Source organism: Danio rerio, chromosome 6 (assembly GCF_052040795.2).
Source record: "Danio rerio strain M-AB ecotype USA chromosome 6, GRCz13ab, whole genome shotgun sequence".
In the NCBI taxonomy this organism is placed as follows: Eukaryota; Metazoa; Chordata; class Actinopteri; order Cypriniformes; family Danionidae; genus Danio; species Danio rerio.
Window position 1 is genome coordinate 32,262,501 of NC_141026.1, and position 16,529 is coordinate 32,279,029.

The 16,529-nt window shown below is 32.8% G+C and overlaps 1 protein-coding gene and 1 long non-coding RNA gene across 52 annotated transcripts in view; one reads left to right on the plus strand and one right to left on the minus strand.

Moving 5' to 3' along the window:
* Positions 1 to 16,529, plus strand: part of dlg1a (discs large MAGUK scaffold protein 1a) — a 220,470-nt gene that overhangs the window by 153,067 nt on the left and 50,874 nt on the right. For all 49 annotated transcript variants that reach the window (XR_015492472.1, XR_015492471.1, NM_001442050.1 and 46 more), the window contains 6 exon segments: positions 1 to 89; positions 2,232 to 2,401; positions 2,494 to 2,630; positions 4,756 to 4,900; positions 10,481 to 10,607; positions 15,143 to 15,299. The exon segment at positions 1 to 89 is cut by the window's left edge and continues 36 nt beyond it. Coding sequence is in view for 47 of the 49 variants with exons in the window: in NM_001442050.1 (NP_001428979.1) it covers positions 1 to 89; positions 2,232 to 2,401; positions 2,494 to 2,630; positions 4,756 to 4,900; positions 10,481 to 10,607; positions 15,143 to 15,299 (825 nt within the window). In the remaining 2 variants the exon portion in view is untranslated.
* Positions 1 to 16,529, minus strand: part of LOC147836384 (uncharacterized) — a 76,743-nt gene that overhangs the window by 20,864 nt on the left and 39,350 nt on the right. The window lies entirely within an intron of this gene.

Below are 16,529 nucleotides of genomic sequence, written 5' to 3' on the forward strand. Positions count from 1 at the left end.
ACCGATAACCCCCACATCGGCGAGGACCCAAGCATCTTTATCACCAAGATCATCCCAGGAGGAGCAGCCGCACAGGACGGCAGACTCAGGTCAGGACAGGTTTTTTTCCCAGAAGGGCCAGTTCAGATTAACACATGCAGCACATGTTTATTAAGAATCAGGCTAACATTTAACAGGATAAGTGGTGCCAGTCTGAAGCATGAGAAAGTGAAGTCATTGATAGTTTTGAGCGCTCAACCAATTTTGTTGAAAATGCACTTTAATAAAAGCACACACAAGAAGGTCGCTGGTTCGATCCGCGGCTCAGTTGGCGTTTCTGTGTGGAGTTTGCATGTTCTCCCTGCGTTCGCGTGGGTTTCTTTCGGGTGCTCCGGTTTCCCCCACAGTCCAAAGACATGCAGTACAGGTGAATTGGGTAGGCTAAATTGTCCGTCGTGTGCGAGTGTGAATGAGTATGTGTGGATGTTCCCCAGAGATAGGTTGCGGCTGGAAAGGCATCCTCTGTGTAAAAACGTGCTGGATAAGTTGGCGGTTCATTCCGCTGTGGCGACCCTGGATTAATAAAGGGACTGAGCCGACAAGAAAATGAATGAATGAATAAATAAAAAGTAAACATATATATATATATATATATATATATATGTTTATGTGTGTGTTTACTTTTTATTCATTCATTCATTCACTATATATATATATATATATATATATATATATATATATATATATATATATATATATATATATATATATATATATATATATATATATATATATATATATATATATATATATATATATATATATAATCACTGAAATAAAATTATTATTATTATTATTATTATGAAATAAAATTATTAAATAAAATTTTTAAACTACTTTTGAACAGTTATTTTAAAGTGCTATAACATTTCACAATTTCACACTTTTTACTGCTTTTTTGATTAAATATAAGCAGCGTTGGTGAGCAGGAATGATTCAACTCAAAAGAAGCTTATTTTAAAACATTTAAAAATCATACTGACCCCAGACTTTTGACCGGTAGTGTAAATACACAATTTGTGTTCTGTGGGGAACACTGCAGTGTTTTTACAGTGTTAGTTTATGAACATGAATTAATAGGTAATACTTGAAAATAATGCTCCATTAGTTAATATTAATATATTTTCTAACATGAACAAAGTATGAATAGTCTTGTACAGCATTTCTTAATCATAGTTTAACATTCACTAATGCGATATTAAAAGCTAAGTTGTGCTTGTTAACATTAGTTAATGCATGGTAAGTTAACAAGAACTAACAATGAACAACTTTATTTGGGTTAACTAACTGTAATAAATGTATTGTTTATGTTAGTAAACACTGTAATTTAACATGAACTACTGGACCATTAATTTAAGGTGTTTTCTTATTCATTTATTAAGTAAAACTTTTAAATAGCAGTGTACAATATGTTTGAAGCATTGCATGTGTCAATAGGGCAAACGGTCAGACTTTTGCATTCAGTAAATCCCACTTAATCCCAGACGACTAAGCAGTTTATAGTCTTCCTTAACTCCATGCTTTGGCTTTAGTGTAAATTAATAACCCTCCAGATATAAATATGATTCTTCTCCTCGTGTTAATTTAAATCTGAAACATCTGTTCCACATTTTATTTACTAGAAACATTTGTAATAGTTGTCAATGGCCAATCCTCAATTATAATCGTACATATGTTTTTATTTATCTGTTATTCTAATCAAAACATCATGTTTATATTATAGATAGAACAGCATGAATCTCATTTACACTGGCCTAGCAGAATCTGTGGACATTTTTTGCTATTTCTCCACATAATATTGTAAAAAAAAAAAAAAAAATCAGCAGATTTATTTGGAATGATCTTGGGAATATATAATAATAACTAAAAACTTAAGAACATGAAAAAAACAAAAAGGTTATATTCAAGGTTTACAATGGATAGTTGTTTGATAAACAAAGCAAACCTCACATATAATGTATCTACTAAAAGATGAAAAACATTACAAACTTTTAAATCATATAAACATGTGCATATTAGTAAATAATATTACTGAAATTAATATAAAAACCTAATTATGTTACACACATTTACACAAATAAAAAATAGACTTGTGTGGGCCTACTATACTGTACCTCAGTCTGGAGGCACTTAGTCTCTGTGATTTCTACAGATTTATTTTGACAGTGTTCTCCCTCTTTGTCTCTGTGCAGAGTGAATGACTGTATACTGCGGGTGAATGATGTAGATGTGAGAGACGTAACTCACAGTAATGCCGTGGAGGCGCTGAAGGAGGCAGGCTGCATTGTCAGACTGTACGTCAGAAGAAGAAAACCCCTCTCAGAAAAAATCATGGATGTAAAGCTGGTAAAAGGTCCTAAAGGTAAAGTTATTATTTATCTTGGTTAGAGAATAACAGCCTGGTTTTAAATGTGTGGTTACTGTAGTTTCTGTTTACTCTGACCTTTTCGGCAGGTCTAGGTTTCAGTATAGCAGGAGGTGTTGGGAACCAACATATTCCTGGGGACAACAGTATTTATATCACCAAAATCATTGAAGGAGGAGCTGCCCATAAAGATGGAAGGCTACAGATTGGGGATAAACTGTTGGCTGTAAGTAAACTTGGCTTTTATTTCATTTTATTTTATTTTATTTTATTTTATTATTTTAATTTTATGACTCTTTACATTTGACGATTTTATTTTTATATTTACAAAATATTTAACTCTTAAAACTATTTATATTATTTATGATAAATATATATATATATATATATATATATATATATATATATATATATATATATATATATATATATATATATATATATATATTAAAAGTTTTCATATTACCTTAATACACTTTAATTTAGAAGATTTGTTTGTTTTATTTTTTGTTTTGTTGTCAAAAGTTACGTCAATATCAGTCAGTAGAGGACCATTTACATCTGACTATTTTATATCATGTTTACAAAATAATTCACTTTAGAAAAATTCCTTTAAGAACAAAATCACTACATTTGTATTAAAAGTTTTTATTTTACCTTAATTCTCTTAAAGTTAAAGATACGTTTATTTTGTTATTTGCTTGGTTTTGCTTATTAATAATACACTTTATAGAGCCCCTATTATGCATTTAAGAGGGTCATGTTTTGGGGTCTCCAACAACAGGTTGATATGCATGTAAGGAAAAAATAACAGTTTTATTGTCTTATAATAAGCATTTATTTATAATCTTAAAATATGCAATTCATTTGTACCCAAACCCCTCCTTAGCGTGATGCTAATCTGCCCTGGTTGGTCAGATGAACCAGTCTATTGCAATTGGTCGACTGCATTCAGCATGAGACAAAGAGAAAGGGCCACCACAGCTTATCAATAATTTTGTAGTAGTCAGAGTGTATGTGTGAGCCCAATGCAGGATTAACCATAAGTAAACACAGTGAAACATTCAGTATTAATCCACACAGTGACAAAAGCTGAACTATTTTGAAACTTGACTGCCGCATGTGTGTAGAAACAGCTGATGGTGACCCTATCAACGACAACCGGCTGTGGATCATGAGCTCACAAACACATTTAAATCCGTAAACACATCGCGCACGCATCGTGTTTTCAGCGTGGTCTTAGACGCGATTATGAGAATGTAAAGAGTAAACTAGTTACAGTTCAAGCGGTTACAAGTTACAAAACACAACTAAAAACATAACTTGCAAGCTAGAGTAAACAAGGAGGCAACACTTTTGAAATGGAGGAAGAAATTGATCCATGAACTGTGTACTGTAAAGTTCGAGTCAAGCTCTGACAAAGTCTGTTACATCAGTAGTTTTTCTGATCCTTTCTTTAACAAACGGCCAACGAATACCCTGTTGTAAGTGTTTAGATTGCTGAAGCACTTATTAGAAAAATTACAGGAAAAAAGCACAAGGCTTGGGCTATAATGCTGAGGTATTTTTGCTTCAACCACCGACTCTTCACAGCCTCATCTTTGAGTAGGGAAAATAACATTAACTTTCTCTCACACTTCAGAGCACAGCGTCTTCACGACATGAGTCAAGCGGGATCTGCTACAGTGTTTGTCTTCCTCTTTTTCTTTCTACAGTGTTTGTGGGTGGTGCCGGGGGTTTCAATTTTCCCAGGTCTGTGTGCGCAACAAATGAGCTTGAGTTCCGTATCGACGTCACGCCAACATGGCTAAAGATTTGTTACCCTAGCGATTCATTTGAACCACTATGAGTCGACTCTTTTATATATGAATCAATTGTTTTAAACATTGTGCACTTTCAGATTTAATCCTCATCTGGATATTTCACTTTGCTTATAGCTGTTACACACTGCATGGAAGGTCATAATATGGGCTCTTTAAAAAATCCTCCAAAAATTAAATACCCACCGTTTTAGTCAATACAACTAAAATAAAAAAAATAATTAAATAATTAAAACTTTCTTTTAGCAATACTTCTTTTTCAATCCCATCTAAAGAATCTTGAACAAATCTATCAGGGTTTCCACAAAAATATTGAGTGGCACAACAATTTGTAGTGTTGATAATAAATAATCTTTCTTGAACAGCAAATTATTTCAGTAGGACTATGTGCCATCACAGGTATACATTACATTCTATGCTATAATATTTCACAATGCGACAATATTGTTGATCAAATAAATGCAGTCTTTCTGTTTATGTCCCATACCCATGGGCCATGTTTGATCTGATGGATTCTGTGTTTGGTTTCAGGTGAATGCTGTTTGCCTTGAAGAGGTCACTCATGAAGATGCCGTGGCTGCCTTGAAAAACACCCCTGATGTTGTCTATTTAAAAGTGGCGAAACCCACTAGTGTCTTTATGAATGATAGTTACGCTCCTCCCGATGTCACCAGCTGTAAGTAAGCCTATCCTAAGGTATACTAAATCCTTGAAGCTTTTTTGCAGGAAAAGACTTGATTCTAATGAATGACTCAACTCAAAATAAGTCCTTGTTTATTCACCCTCTTATCATTCCAAACCTGTGAGGCTTGTGTTCATCTTCAGAAAACAAATTGAGATTTTTTTTAGGCAGAAGCAAATACTGGTATTGGGCCTGATAACTGAAAGATCTCTTTCTCGCAGACATCAATGGAAAGCTTGTAGTTTGGTACTGTATGTCAACAGCAATGACAGTAAACTATGGTTATCACTAGGGCCAGACAGAATCTGAGTATCATAACTAAAAACTTAATATATGAAGTCAAAAACAATACATTTTTAACTTTTTTTTTTAACTTTGTTTACAATGCAAATCCAATTAGATCCACTAATTTGGTAAACAAAGCAAGTCTCTTCTAAAAAAATATCTACTAAAGACAGAAAATATTACTTTACAAACTTTATTGTACATAAATCATATGAACATTTTTATATTACTATTATAAAGTCAAGCGTAAACAAAATTTGAAAGCGCAAATGAAACTAATGTCATATGATACTAAGGAACTTTAATGGACTATTATAGTGTCCACTGTGATGCACCATAAATTTTAACTGAGAAATAAAATAAACACTAAAGAATAGAAAATGTATTTATTTATTTATTATTTGTTTATTTTTATTTAATTTTGTTTAGTTTTATTTGATTTTATTTATTTATTGAAATTATTTATTTTATTTATTTATTTATTTATTTTAACTTTTTTTATTTGTTTATTTTAATAAATAAATAAATTAATTAATTTATTTATTTTAATTGCAAAATAACATTTATCAGTATTTATATTGGTGAGTACCAAACATGTCTGAGAAAATGTTGACCCACCATTGTAATTTTATTCAACCAAACCGATGATGCTTCAGAAACGTTCAAAACATAATTTTATGAATTGTGCAAAAGAAACGCAGTCACTGAATCACTGTACTGTATATGAAAATTGGATTTTATTTCGGTTTTAATTATCATTTAAACATTGATCATCCAACATGAACAGAAGCTCATCCATATCTACTTGAAAGGCTAGAAAAAACCTCATTGGTTCTTTCTGAAGCTCAAACATGATGATGTGATGCAAGAAGGAACCTCATTGGCTCTCAAGCATTAAGCAAGCATGCTTGAACTTCCATGACCAAATAAATATGCTGTAAAAACTGTTCACTGATCAATGCATTATTGATTATGCAAATAAAAGTCTAAATTGAATATTTCCTCTTAATAAATCATGACTTTTCAAAATAATTTGATTGAATTAATTTGTGTTATTTATTTTGGATCTTTTCAAATACTTTTTAAAGTTATATTAGAATCTTAAACTTTTAATGGAGGGAAAATTAATTGAAAATATCTTCATTTGGAAACCAATCCGTCTATGTATTTGAAATGACATGAGTAAATAATGACAGAATGTTCTTTTTTGAGTGCGCCAACTCTTAGTCCTGGTGACCCATCCTCCGTCGTGGCTTAAATCCCACCCGAAAGCCGCAATGTGCAGCACTTTCTGTTAATGGGGGCAGCAACTCGTAAGGACGGCCACTAAAATTGACTGTGCAAAATGCTGAGCGATGACAGTCGATAATGTAGCACCTTGGTGATGTTCCAGAGGCAGGCCAGATCCCGCAGCATTACATCCTGAGAAAGGAAGCTGTCATTAGGGCTTAAAGGCATGAAGGACAAAAGCACATTTAATCACGAAGTGCATCACGTGGCCAGCAAATCCAGCATGAGTATATGCAGAAAAGAGTGCGCGTGTTTGTGCAAGTGTTGCAGAGGGAGGTTTAAAGGACGTTTGCACATGTAGACGGTCGTGTGAGGGCGCACAATGTGATTTTTCTCAGAAGGCGTAAACAGAACTATTTCATTAGCCATACCATTTCATTATATCAGGCACTGCGTGGGGATTTGACACGTGAAGGACTGTTTGATGAGAATTAAATAAATGGGTTGTCAATGTCGGCGCTTAGTAATTGCCCAGTGCGTATACCCTTGACTTTATTACACTTTACATCTGACACAGTGAAATAAGGACACTAGATTTATAGTACTGACATCAATTATAGAGCCTAAAAAGGATTTAAGTGAACACAAAAGGAAATTTTAGCCATTATTTTAACACCCTAAGGTAATTTCCTTATACATTAATGCATTTTGCAGATGCTTTCAATATTTACATTTTATCTGTTTGTGTACTTTGTGTAAACTTGTGACCTTGCAAACCGCATATTTCAGCATTTATGCTATAATAATGCTTGTCAGCACTTTTTTTGTGTGTTCTTTTACAATATTGTTAGTAATATTAATTAAGTTGCTTTTATGTTTAGTGTTAGCTACTTATAATTATGCACAATTTACTGTATTGTTATTTTTATTACTGTAGTATAAACTCATATCATTAAAAGGAGACATAATGATATAAGTGTTAGAGCTAGTTTTAATATTAAAACCAATAATTTGTAAATAGACTTTTTGGTGCTCTTACAGTCATGGTCTTTAAAAAAATAACCACTGAAAAAATTTGTTACAAAAATAGCATGCTCCATTTAACGTGATTTATGTCAATCTGTGTTTGTTTCCATGTTTGCAACCAAATGGATCACCAGTATATGTGAAGAGGAGAATGAGATTTAAATATTTTGAGACTATGCACATACTGTATGTAACATGGACTGCTTTAATAAGTTCTTCTCTAGGAAGCTTTTGGAGGTTATTGTGATGTAGTTTTGCCACTACACATAGTTCATCATGGATGTATTTGAATTATCGGTAAAGAGAGTGTAAAGACACTGAGCCTGAAAGATATGAGCATCATTCACACTACAAGTGGCTTTCATTGGCAAAGGCGTAAGCAACTGTTCATTTCAATGAAGAGTCTTTCAGCGATTTTCGAAAGACTATGCGAGCAACAGCGATCGTTACCGACCAGGTGGGCATGCCGAGCGATGCAACAAAGTTCAGAATCCTTCAACTTTATGCAAACGAAGAGCGACTTTTTTTGAGCAACAGCCAATAGGAGCACCAGTAGGGCTCACATGATTCTCTCTCAGCTCACTCAGAGGCTGGTTGTATTCTCCGTGCTGTAGACTCACACAGACCTGCGTTTGCAGTTACAAGCTACAAAGTCGCTGCTCGTGTGAATGAGACATTATCACGTTTGCCACAAATATATTAAGAAACACACCTACTGTAAACATTAGCTGTTACACATACAGACTTTTCAGAAAAAATCACTGATAAACTACCATCAGGTATGAACAGGCCCTTATTAAAATGAAAAATACTGGAAAATTGATTCCAGAATTTATGGGTATAAGTTGTAACACATTACCAGTAAATTTCCAGAATTCTGCTGTGAAAACAGCACATTTTGTATGTAATAATAGTTTTTCCAGTTAAATGTTTTTACACAGCTGAAAATATCAGCGCTCTTCCAAAAATGCTCAGCTGTGCATAAAAAAAACGTAAAACAGGCGCTCAGTTTTTCCACATGCTGCTGCTGTTCTAAAAACTCCTTTAACAAAACTAATAAAATGATGCTCGTTAAAAAAATAAAATGCTTCATTAGGAGTGCCCTTAACACTACTTCTAAGGTGGTAATTTTAACCATTTTTACATTTTTTTTTTTTTAGCAATTTTACTTGTTGAAATCAAACCCACATATCTATAGTACCCTGACTTTTCTTTTTTATATGTCCATATTTATTTCTAACATTGTTATTGTGCTAAAATGACAAAACACAAAAGAGTTATGAGTATTTCTACTTTTAATTTCATCAAAATGATCATCAAAATGGTCGCATGCATTTAAGTGCTACTTTTCCCGGTGACATTAAATATAAGTGCCTCTGCTGCTCAGCAACATCCTTCTAACAAAAACATACATTTCTGTTGCCAAAAACATAACTTTTTTTTATTTATGTCTTTCGAAGCTGCAAATTCAGTGTTCTGAAAAAATCCTTCTGCCCTGCTTGTGAAAGTGAAAATGAAAGTGAGGTGCAGACCTTTTTGGGTGGTCTAGTAGCCTACTCGTATATTTAAAGGCTGTATTATCAAAAAGATTGTATTTTTAAGGGGATGACTTAATTAAAAATTATAACAGACATTTAAAGCTTAATTGTAATGTCTTGAAAGAAGCTTTGAGTGTAGATACGATGTGTGTGAAATGTTTTGGTTATTTTATGGCAATTTACTGTCTGAAATGAGCAATTGATTGCAGTAAGAAACGTTACTCAAGCACCAAATCAGCATGCTGCAATGGTGTTTTAAAGAGATACTTCACACAAAAGTAAGAATTTCCTGTTAATTTCTCACTCTTAGGCCATTCGTTGTGCTTTTTCTTCAGTAGAACATCGAAGAAGATTATTAGCTGAAACTAGTATCCTTGGTGATTTAATAAAATGCAAGTTGAGAGCTAGCGGCACTTTGAAAGTCAAAACAAACATTTATAGGCAAAACTGAGCTAATACATGGAGCTCCTGACCATCTGGCTTTATGAAGCAAAACAGCTTGTCTGTTATTGAAACTTCACAACTATATTCTTGCCTAAAAAGCCTCAAAAGTACATTGTTGTCCAACAGCTGCAAAATTTGTCAAACTGTAATGAGTTTATTATCACTGTCTGTGTGCAGAGTAATACATGAGTAAAGAGGCAGTACGAGTTCTGATATTGCAGAATTATCACACTTCTATTAGCCAATCAGATTCCAGAACCAGACAGAACTGTTGTATATACACTCTCAGAAATAAAGGTATGCGAGCTGTCACTGGGGTGGTACCTTCAAAAGGTACACATTTGTACCTTAAAGGTTCGTATTAATACCTAAAGGGTACATATTAGTACCTAAAAAGTACAACAGTGTTCCTCTTAAAATGTTTAGGTACTAATATATACTTTTGAGGAACCAATATGGACCCTATAAGTACAAATGTGTACCTATTGAAAAAATACCACACTCTGAGAGTGTACAGTGTTCATCTATATATATATATATATATATATATATATATATATATATATATATATATATATATATATATATATATATATATATATATATATATATATATATATATATATATATATATATATATATATATGTATATATATATATATACACACACACACACACACACACACACACACACACACACACACACACACACACAGACACATATATACACATATATATACATATACATATATACAGTATATGTTTGGATTGTCATATATGAAAAACTGACCATTAATAACATGCTCCGAGCACAAGAAAAGATAAAAAAATAAATAAATAAATAAAACATGTCTGACTCTTTTAGAAGGCCTTTCACACAGCAAGTTTCTTCAGAAATATTAGGCATGTCTGTACTTGCAGTTTTTCACATTATTGCATATGACTGGTGCAGTCATTTTGAGATTCCAGGTCCTGACCTCTGTGAGCATCATCAAATGAGTTTTCATCTTTACATCAATAACATCAAATCTTTGTGTTCCGGTTTTTCCAGCCTACTCCCAGCACATGGAGAACCATATCAGCACCCAAAGCTATCTGAGTCAACCATTAACCCCTGCCACCCCATCTCGGTACTCTCCTGTCTCAAAAGGCATGCTGGGAGATGATGAGATCACAAGGTGAGCCTTTGCCCTCCACATTCTCAATCATGACATCCTCATGACACACAGAAACATTTGATAGCTTCAGGTTCAGAGGTCAACTTCATGATTCTTTTGTGTTTTTGCTGTCTTGTGAAGTGGAGCAATCATTTATGTCAAGTTAATAAAATGCATGACTTGCTGACTTGCTTTTTAACTCATTTTATACAGACTTCATACGCAGACTTTGACCACACTCATTCTCATCTCTTCCACTCTCATCACATCTTTTGCTGCTTTTTTGTTTTTAGATTTTTTTTTTCCCTTTGTATCATTATCCTGAAATTTGTAAGATAATGTTATATAAGTTTCATTAAATGTACTGTAGCCTGGTGTGAAGACGGATCCTTAATTTTGATGTAGATACAGGGTTCAGAGGGAATAGCATTTTGATAAGCTGCCCAAGGTTAATGGCATTTTTAGTACATTTAACTGGGCATAATGGTTCTGGCTTTTTTTTTGCACTTCAAAACAGACTGTATAAAATGATTCGCACATGCACAGTAATCTAAGTTGTTTTTCTTTTTAAATGTATTCTTTAAGCTTTATTTGTTTTTAAGCATTATTTCCCTTCTCCTGTTATGACTATACAATACTATGATGAATATTGCTACAAAGCAGGTTTATTTTTATAATGTAAACTTTAAACTTCAAGATGGTCTCTAAACTGTTTTATGAAGAGCTGCACACTTACAGTTAAAATTGAATATGCCTGTATGTTTACTTTTTGTCTGAAGTTGCTTAAAAATATGACACATTTCTATGAAGCTTTTATTGATAATGCCTAAGAGTATTCTTAATGTATTATGCATTCATAAACCCTTATAAACTATGTTAGAATTTACGAATGCAATCCTAAAAATATTTTGTCAACGTCATGTAATTATACAGTATATCTCAAATCTTGACATAGTTTTCTTGTCTGAACACTATTTTACGTCTTACAGTCTTTTACTTCTTAAAATGACAAAAGAAAAGTTGTTTTTAACACTCTAATGTTCACATACAGTAAAATGGTAGTACAATAGTATTAGGAGCAATTCTCTCTTTTAGATAATTGTTTATTAGCTTGCATATTGGCTGTATTCCTAATTGATAATGCCTTAATCAGCATCACCATATTATACTATTAGACATGGGACAATAACCATTTTCAAGGTATACCGCGGTTTGGAAAAGTCAGGTTTTTAAAACCTTAATTTTTCTGCCATACCTTTCCCAAGGTATGTGTAAGGTTTATTTATTATATATATATTTTTACGACAGTATCTTCAGCTGAACAGAAATTCGAAGATTCTGTTTTAAATTGTAAAGAAACGTCTGTTTTAGAAACTAATGAAGACAGAAGTCAATGATTCATTTTAATTATTTATCCTGACATGTTTACTGCTTCAAAATATTTTAAATGTTTCTCAAAATAAAAAAATATTGTGTTCAATGGGGGAAAAAGATTTTTTTTTTTTACCCATACATTTAAAGAGAACATATATTTAGAGCAGTAATCACAATACTGTGAAACCGTGACATTTTTATCCAAGGTTATCATACATTCAAAATCATATATGAGCCCATGCCTATTTCTACTTCCCATCTACCCCTTACCTTTACTTAAACAATACGACAACTTCATAACTAGCTCTCAATAAGCAGTTAATGATAAGTCTTGAAGCCAGTTAATATTGAATATATTGTTAAAGACAAAATCTCAGCTTAGTCCCTTATTTATCTGGGGTAACCACAGCAGAATGAACCGCAAACTATTCCAGCATATGTTTTTTTTTTTTTTCGCAATTTGTTTTAAAGGATTAAATTAAACATTGTTCTGACAGCAGTGTTCTGTTGCCAATTTAAAAAAAAAAATTAAAAAAGGGGTCTAATAATATTGGCCTTAAACACTTTTCCGCTATTATAAATCTGGGGTCACCACAACAGAATGAACTGCCAACTTATCCAGCATATGTTTTACACAGATGATTCCCTTCCAACTGCAACCCATCACTGGGAAACATCCATACACTCTCATTCACACACATTCACTACGGTCAATTTTAGCATACCCGATTCACCTATACCACATGTGTTTGGACTTGTGGGGGAAACCGAAGCACAAGGAGGAAACCCACACGAACATGGGGAGAACTTGCAAACTTCACACAGAAATGCCAACTGACCCAGCAGAGGCTCAAACCAGCGACCCTCTTGCGGTGAGGCGATCGCGTTGCTCACCCTTAAACATTATTTAAACAAACATAAAAATGTTTGTGCTTTTTTATAGCCAAACTAAAAGATATATGGCTTTTTTAAATGGCTAGAAGATATAGCAAAGTCGTTATAAGACGGGTGACCCAGTGTAAATGATTTTTAATACAAAAGGTAAAGACATGTTTCACCATATCTAATACCTGAGGGATGGTATTCATTTGTAAAATATCAGTGTAAAGACATTTTATTTTAATAAACAATTTGTGTAAATACACATTTTTTTTTTATTTATGCTGCTTCAGGTTTGGTTTCTGTGCCACTTTGCTGTGTAGTGATAGCTTAAGTTTGTATTCATTTACATGAATAGACATTCATTTGCGAAATATAAAAATCACACATCCACAAATTAGGATTAAACCTGATTATATTACTACATAAGAAGCATCCTCTGCTGCCAATGTCAATCTCATTCTTTTGTATCTCAGTAGCAAGCAGAGCCAAAATGTATCACTTAAAAAGAACATGCGCACACACTGTCTGGCGTGCTTTACTGTTAAACCTTTTTAATCAGGGAGATTTATTTCCTATCAGAAGAATTCACCAAATACGTCATACTGATGTTAAAACCAAACAGCTTCTGACGTCAGAAGCTATCGTCATGATATAAGCAACCAATCTGTGAAGTCAAGGATGCCAAATCTGATAAGCTTTTTGAATTAAGACTTAATTCTACAGGATGACTATAAAAATGTTACTCTCTTTATAACTAAAATGTGTGTGAATGTGCTTCTGTCAGTATTGTAGTGAAACTGTATTTATTTATTTATTTATTTTTAATTATATTTTGTATTTTTACTTTAAAGCAACAGAACAATACAAAAAGCAACAACTATAAAGACAGAAAAGAACAGGCAAAAAAAAAAAAGACTTTAAAAACTATTGTTACATCAGTTCCTCCAGTTTTATACATAGGTTAACAATACTACACATATTTATAGGCCAGTCGGCATAGGCAATATGATGATCCTGCAAACAATGACAGGGTCATACCTTTAAACTGAATCTCTATTAAAGGGTTAATATCGTGCGTGTGCGTGTGTGTGTGTGTGTTTGTGTAGAGTTGAGTGAGGGTTTGTTTTGAAAACACTCAGATCTCATTGACTCAATGCAGCCATCTACAGGCCACTAGATGTACTCTCCATCCTTTTAATTCTCTTCTGCTTCACAAATGAGTATTCAACTAGTGTCTTTAATTCACATACACACAAAACAAACAAACAAACAACAACAAATCTATTGTCAGGTTCCCTGTTTGGCTGATTAAGAGGATTACATATTTTGAAAGCACCACAGGGGTGCAGTGTTTTTACTTTTCAGGAATTTAACAGACGATTTGCTTAATTATAATTCTTATGAAAATTATACACCAATCAATATTTGCACATATCACATTTTAGTACACTTTATTGAAAACAGTAAAATGCATTTAACCTTTGTAAATTGTAACCTTGCTATATATGTAGGTTTTAACCATCACTACTACTAAAATCCTGTCATTTACTTGCCATTGATTTGTTTCAAACTAGTTTGAGTGCAAGTGTTTGGAACAAGTGAAGGATGAGTAACTGATTTTAATTTACATTTTGAACGAATCTTGCCTCTAAGAGCTCTATCTTGTAGTTCATGTTTTTATTCACTAGAGGGAGATGTGGTACCGTTATTTTATTTAGCAAAAAGTCAATATGGCTTTGGGAAAATAAAATCACTTTTAAGATATTCTGTATTTGGTATTTGTTATTATCATTTATGATGCTAATATTTCGATATTTAATAAATAAAATGTTGTCATTTAGATCTTTTTTTACTTCAGACAATGACAATAACCTGTGATCAGGGTTAACCCACCAAATGTTATGTCGTTTAAGTAAAATAGCTTTTTTCCCCCACCATTAGCCCTATTCTTATTTTGACCAAATATCATTGTGTTCTCTAAAGTAAATGGTTTTATTTTAAATTGAGAAGAAATTGGATCTGTAGTTTACAGAATCGAACCAAAATGACATTTTACTTAAACACATAACAATCGCAAATTCAGATAATTTTCAATTGCCTTTATTTATTAGTTATATTATTTTAGTTTGTTTTGCAGTTAATATTGAATTTAATAATTTGTTTAATATTTTATGTTTTACAGTATGTCAGCTTCTTTACAATTACTACACAACAAAACTATTATAGTATTAGTTTGTCATATTTTCCAAGTCAAAAAGTTATAATAAATTCCTTATTAATAAACACTATTTTTGTTTTAGGGAGCCTAGGAAAATTGTCCTGCATCGGGGAACCACGGGACTAGGCTTCAACATTGTAGGAGGAGAGGACGGAGAGGGAATCTTCATCTCCTTCATTTTAGCAGGAGGGCCTGCAGACCTGTGTGGAGAACTGAGGAAAGGAGACCGTATCGTCTCTGTAAGAACATCACATTATCTTTAACTGCTGTTGTTAGAGGGTCAGATTTTACAATAAGATTTCATTAGTAAAGGTTTAGTTTAATTTTAGTTTCATTAATGTACTAATATGAACTAATAATAAACGATACTTCCATCTACCAAGGATCTGACTCTCTGTGGTCATAAAAAAATCCTTACCCATGTAAATAGTGCGACTCAACTGACTCTTAAAGGGAATGGGAGATGGGACTCTGATTGGTTTATTCTCAAAACACACCTTTAAACTCATTAAGAGACATTAAGCTCAACCCTGTTAGACCATGCGCCACGGCGCAAAGCAGATTTTTCTGTCCTTAAAATAGCAAAATTGGATTCGGACACGCCCTTAATGCTTTTGCGCCCTGCGCTTTGGACTTTGTGCCTGGATCATCAAAATAAAGCCCATGCTGATTTTTTTCTTCAAACACAACTTCTGCTAAGTAATGTCCTGTACTTACTTTTTAAATAATCAGTTGTTATTAAGATTTCTTTAGATTAAGTTTTTATATCTCTTTTTTATTTATGTAGTTATCAGCTCTGCAGTTATTGATATAAATGTACTTTACTTTTTAAGTGTCTGTCTTGTGCAAACTTGTTTTCGTTTAGGCTTTAAACCATTTTATTTAAAAGAAAATGTTTTGCTGTTGCTCTGCTTTTAAAGATAATATATTAAAGATATTAAATATTTGTGTCTAGTTATTTACATATATAGCAATGAGGCATGCAGTAAAAGAGATAATGTACATTACAAAGGTTTTTATTTCAAAATAATTTCCTGATTTGGTCTTAATCATTTTGACATAGTCATTCTGCAGTAACAACCAGCTGCGTGTACATTATTCATCACTTAAGCAGACAGTCTGGTAGGCATGGCCCAGTATAAGTTTTTGACAGTATGATAACCTTGGATTAAAATATCACGGTTTCACTATGTTTTTGAATACTGCTCTAAAATATGTTCTTTTTAAATGTCTGGATAAAAAACAAAAGCTTTTTTCCCCTTTGAACTCAATATAAATTTTATTTTAAGAAACTTTTTAAATATTTTGGAACAGTAATCTTGTCAGGCTAAATAATTCAAATAAATCGTTGACTTCTGCTGTCTTCATTAGTTCCAAAAACACTGACTTCATTACAATTTAAAACAGCATCTTTGGATGTTTTTTTTCTGCTGGAGATACTGTTGTCCTAAAAAAACTTAAAACAAAAC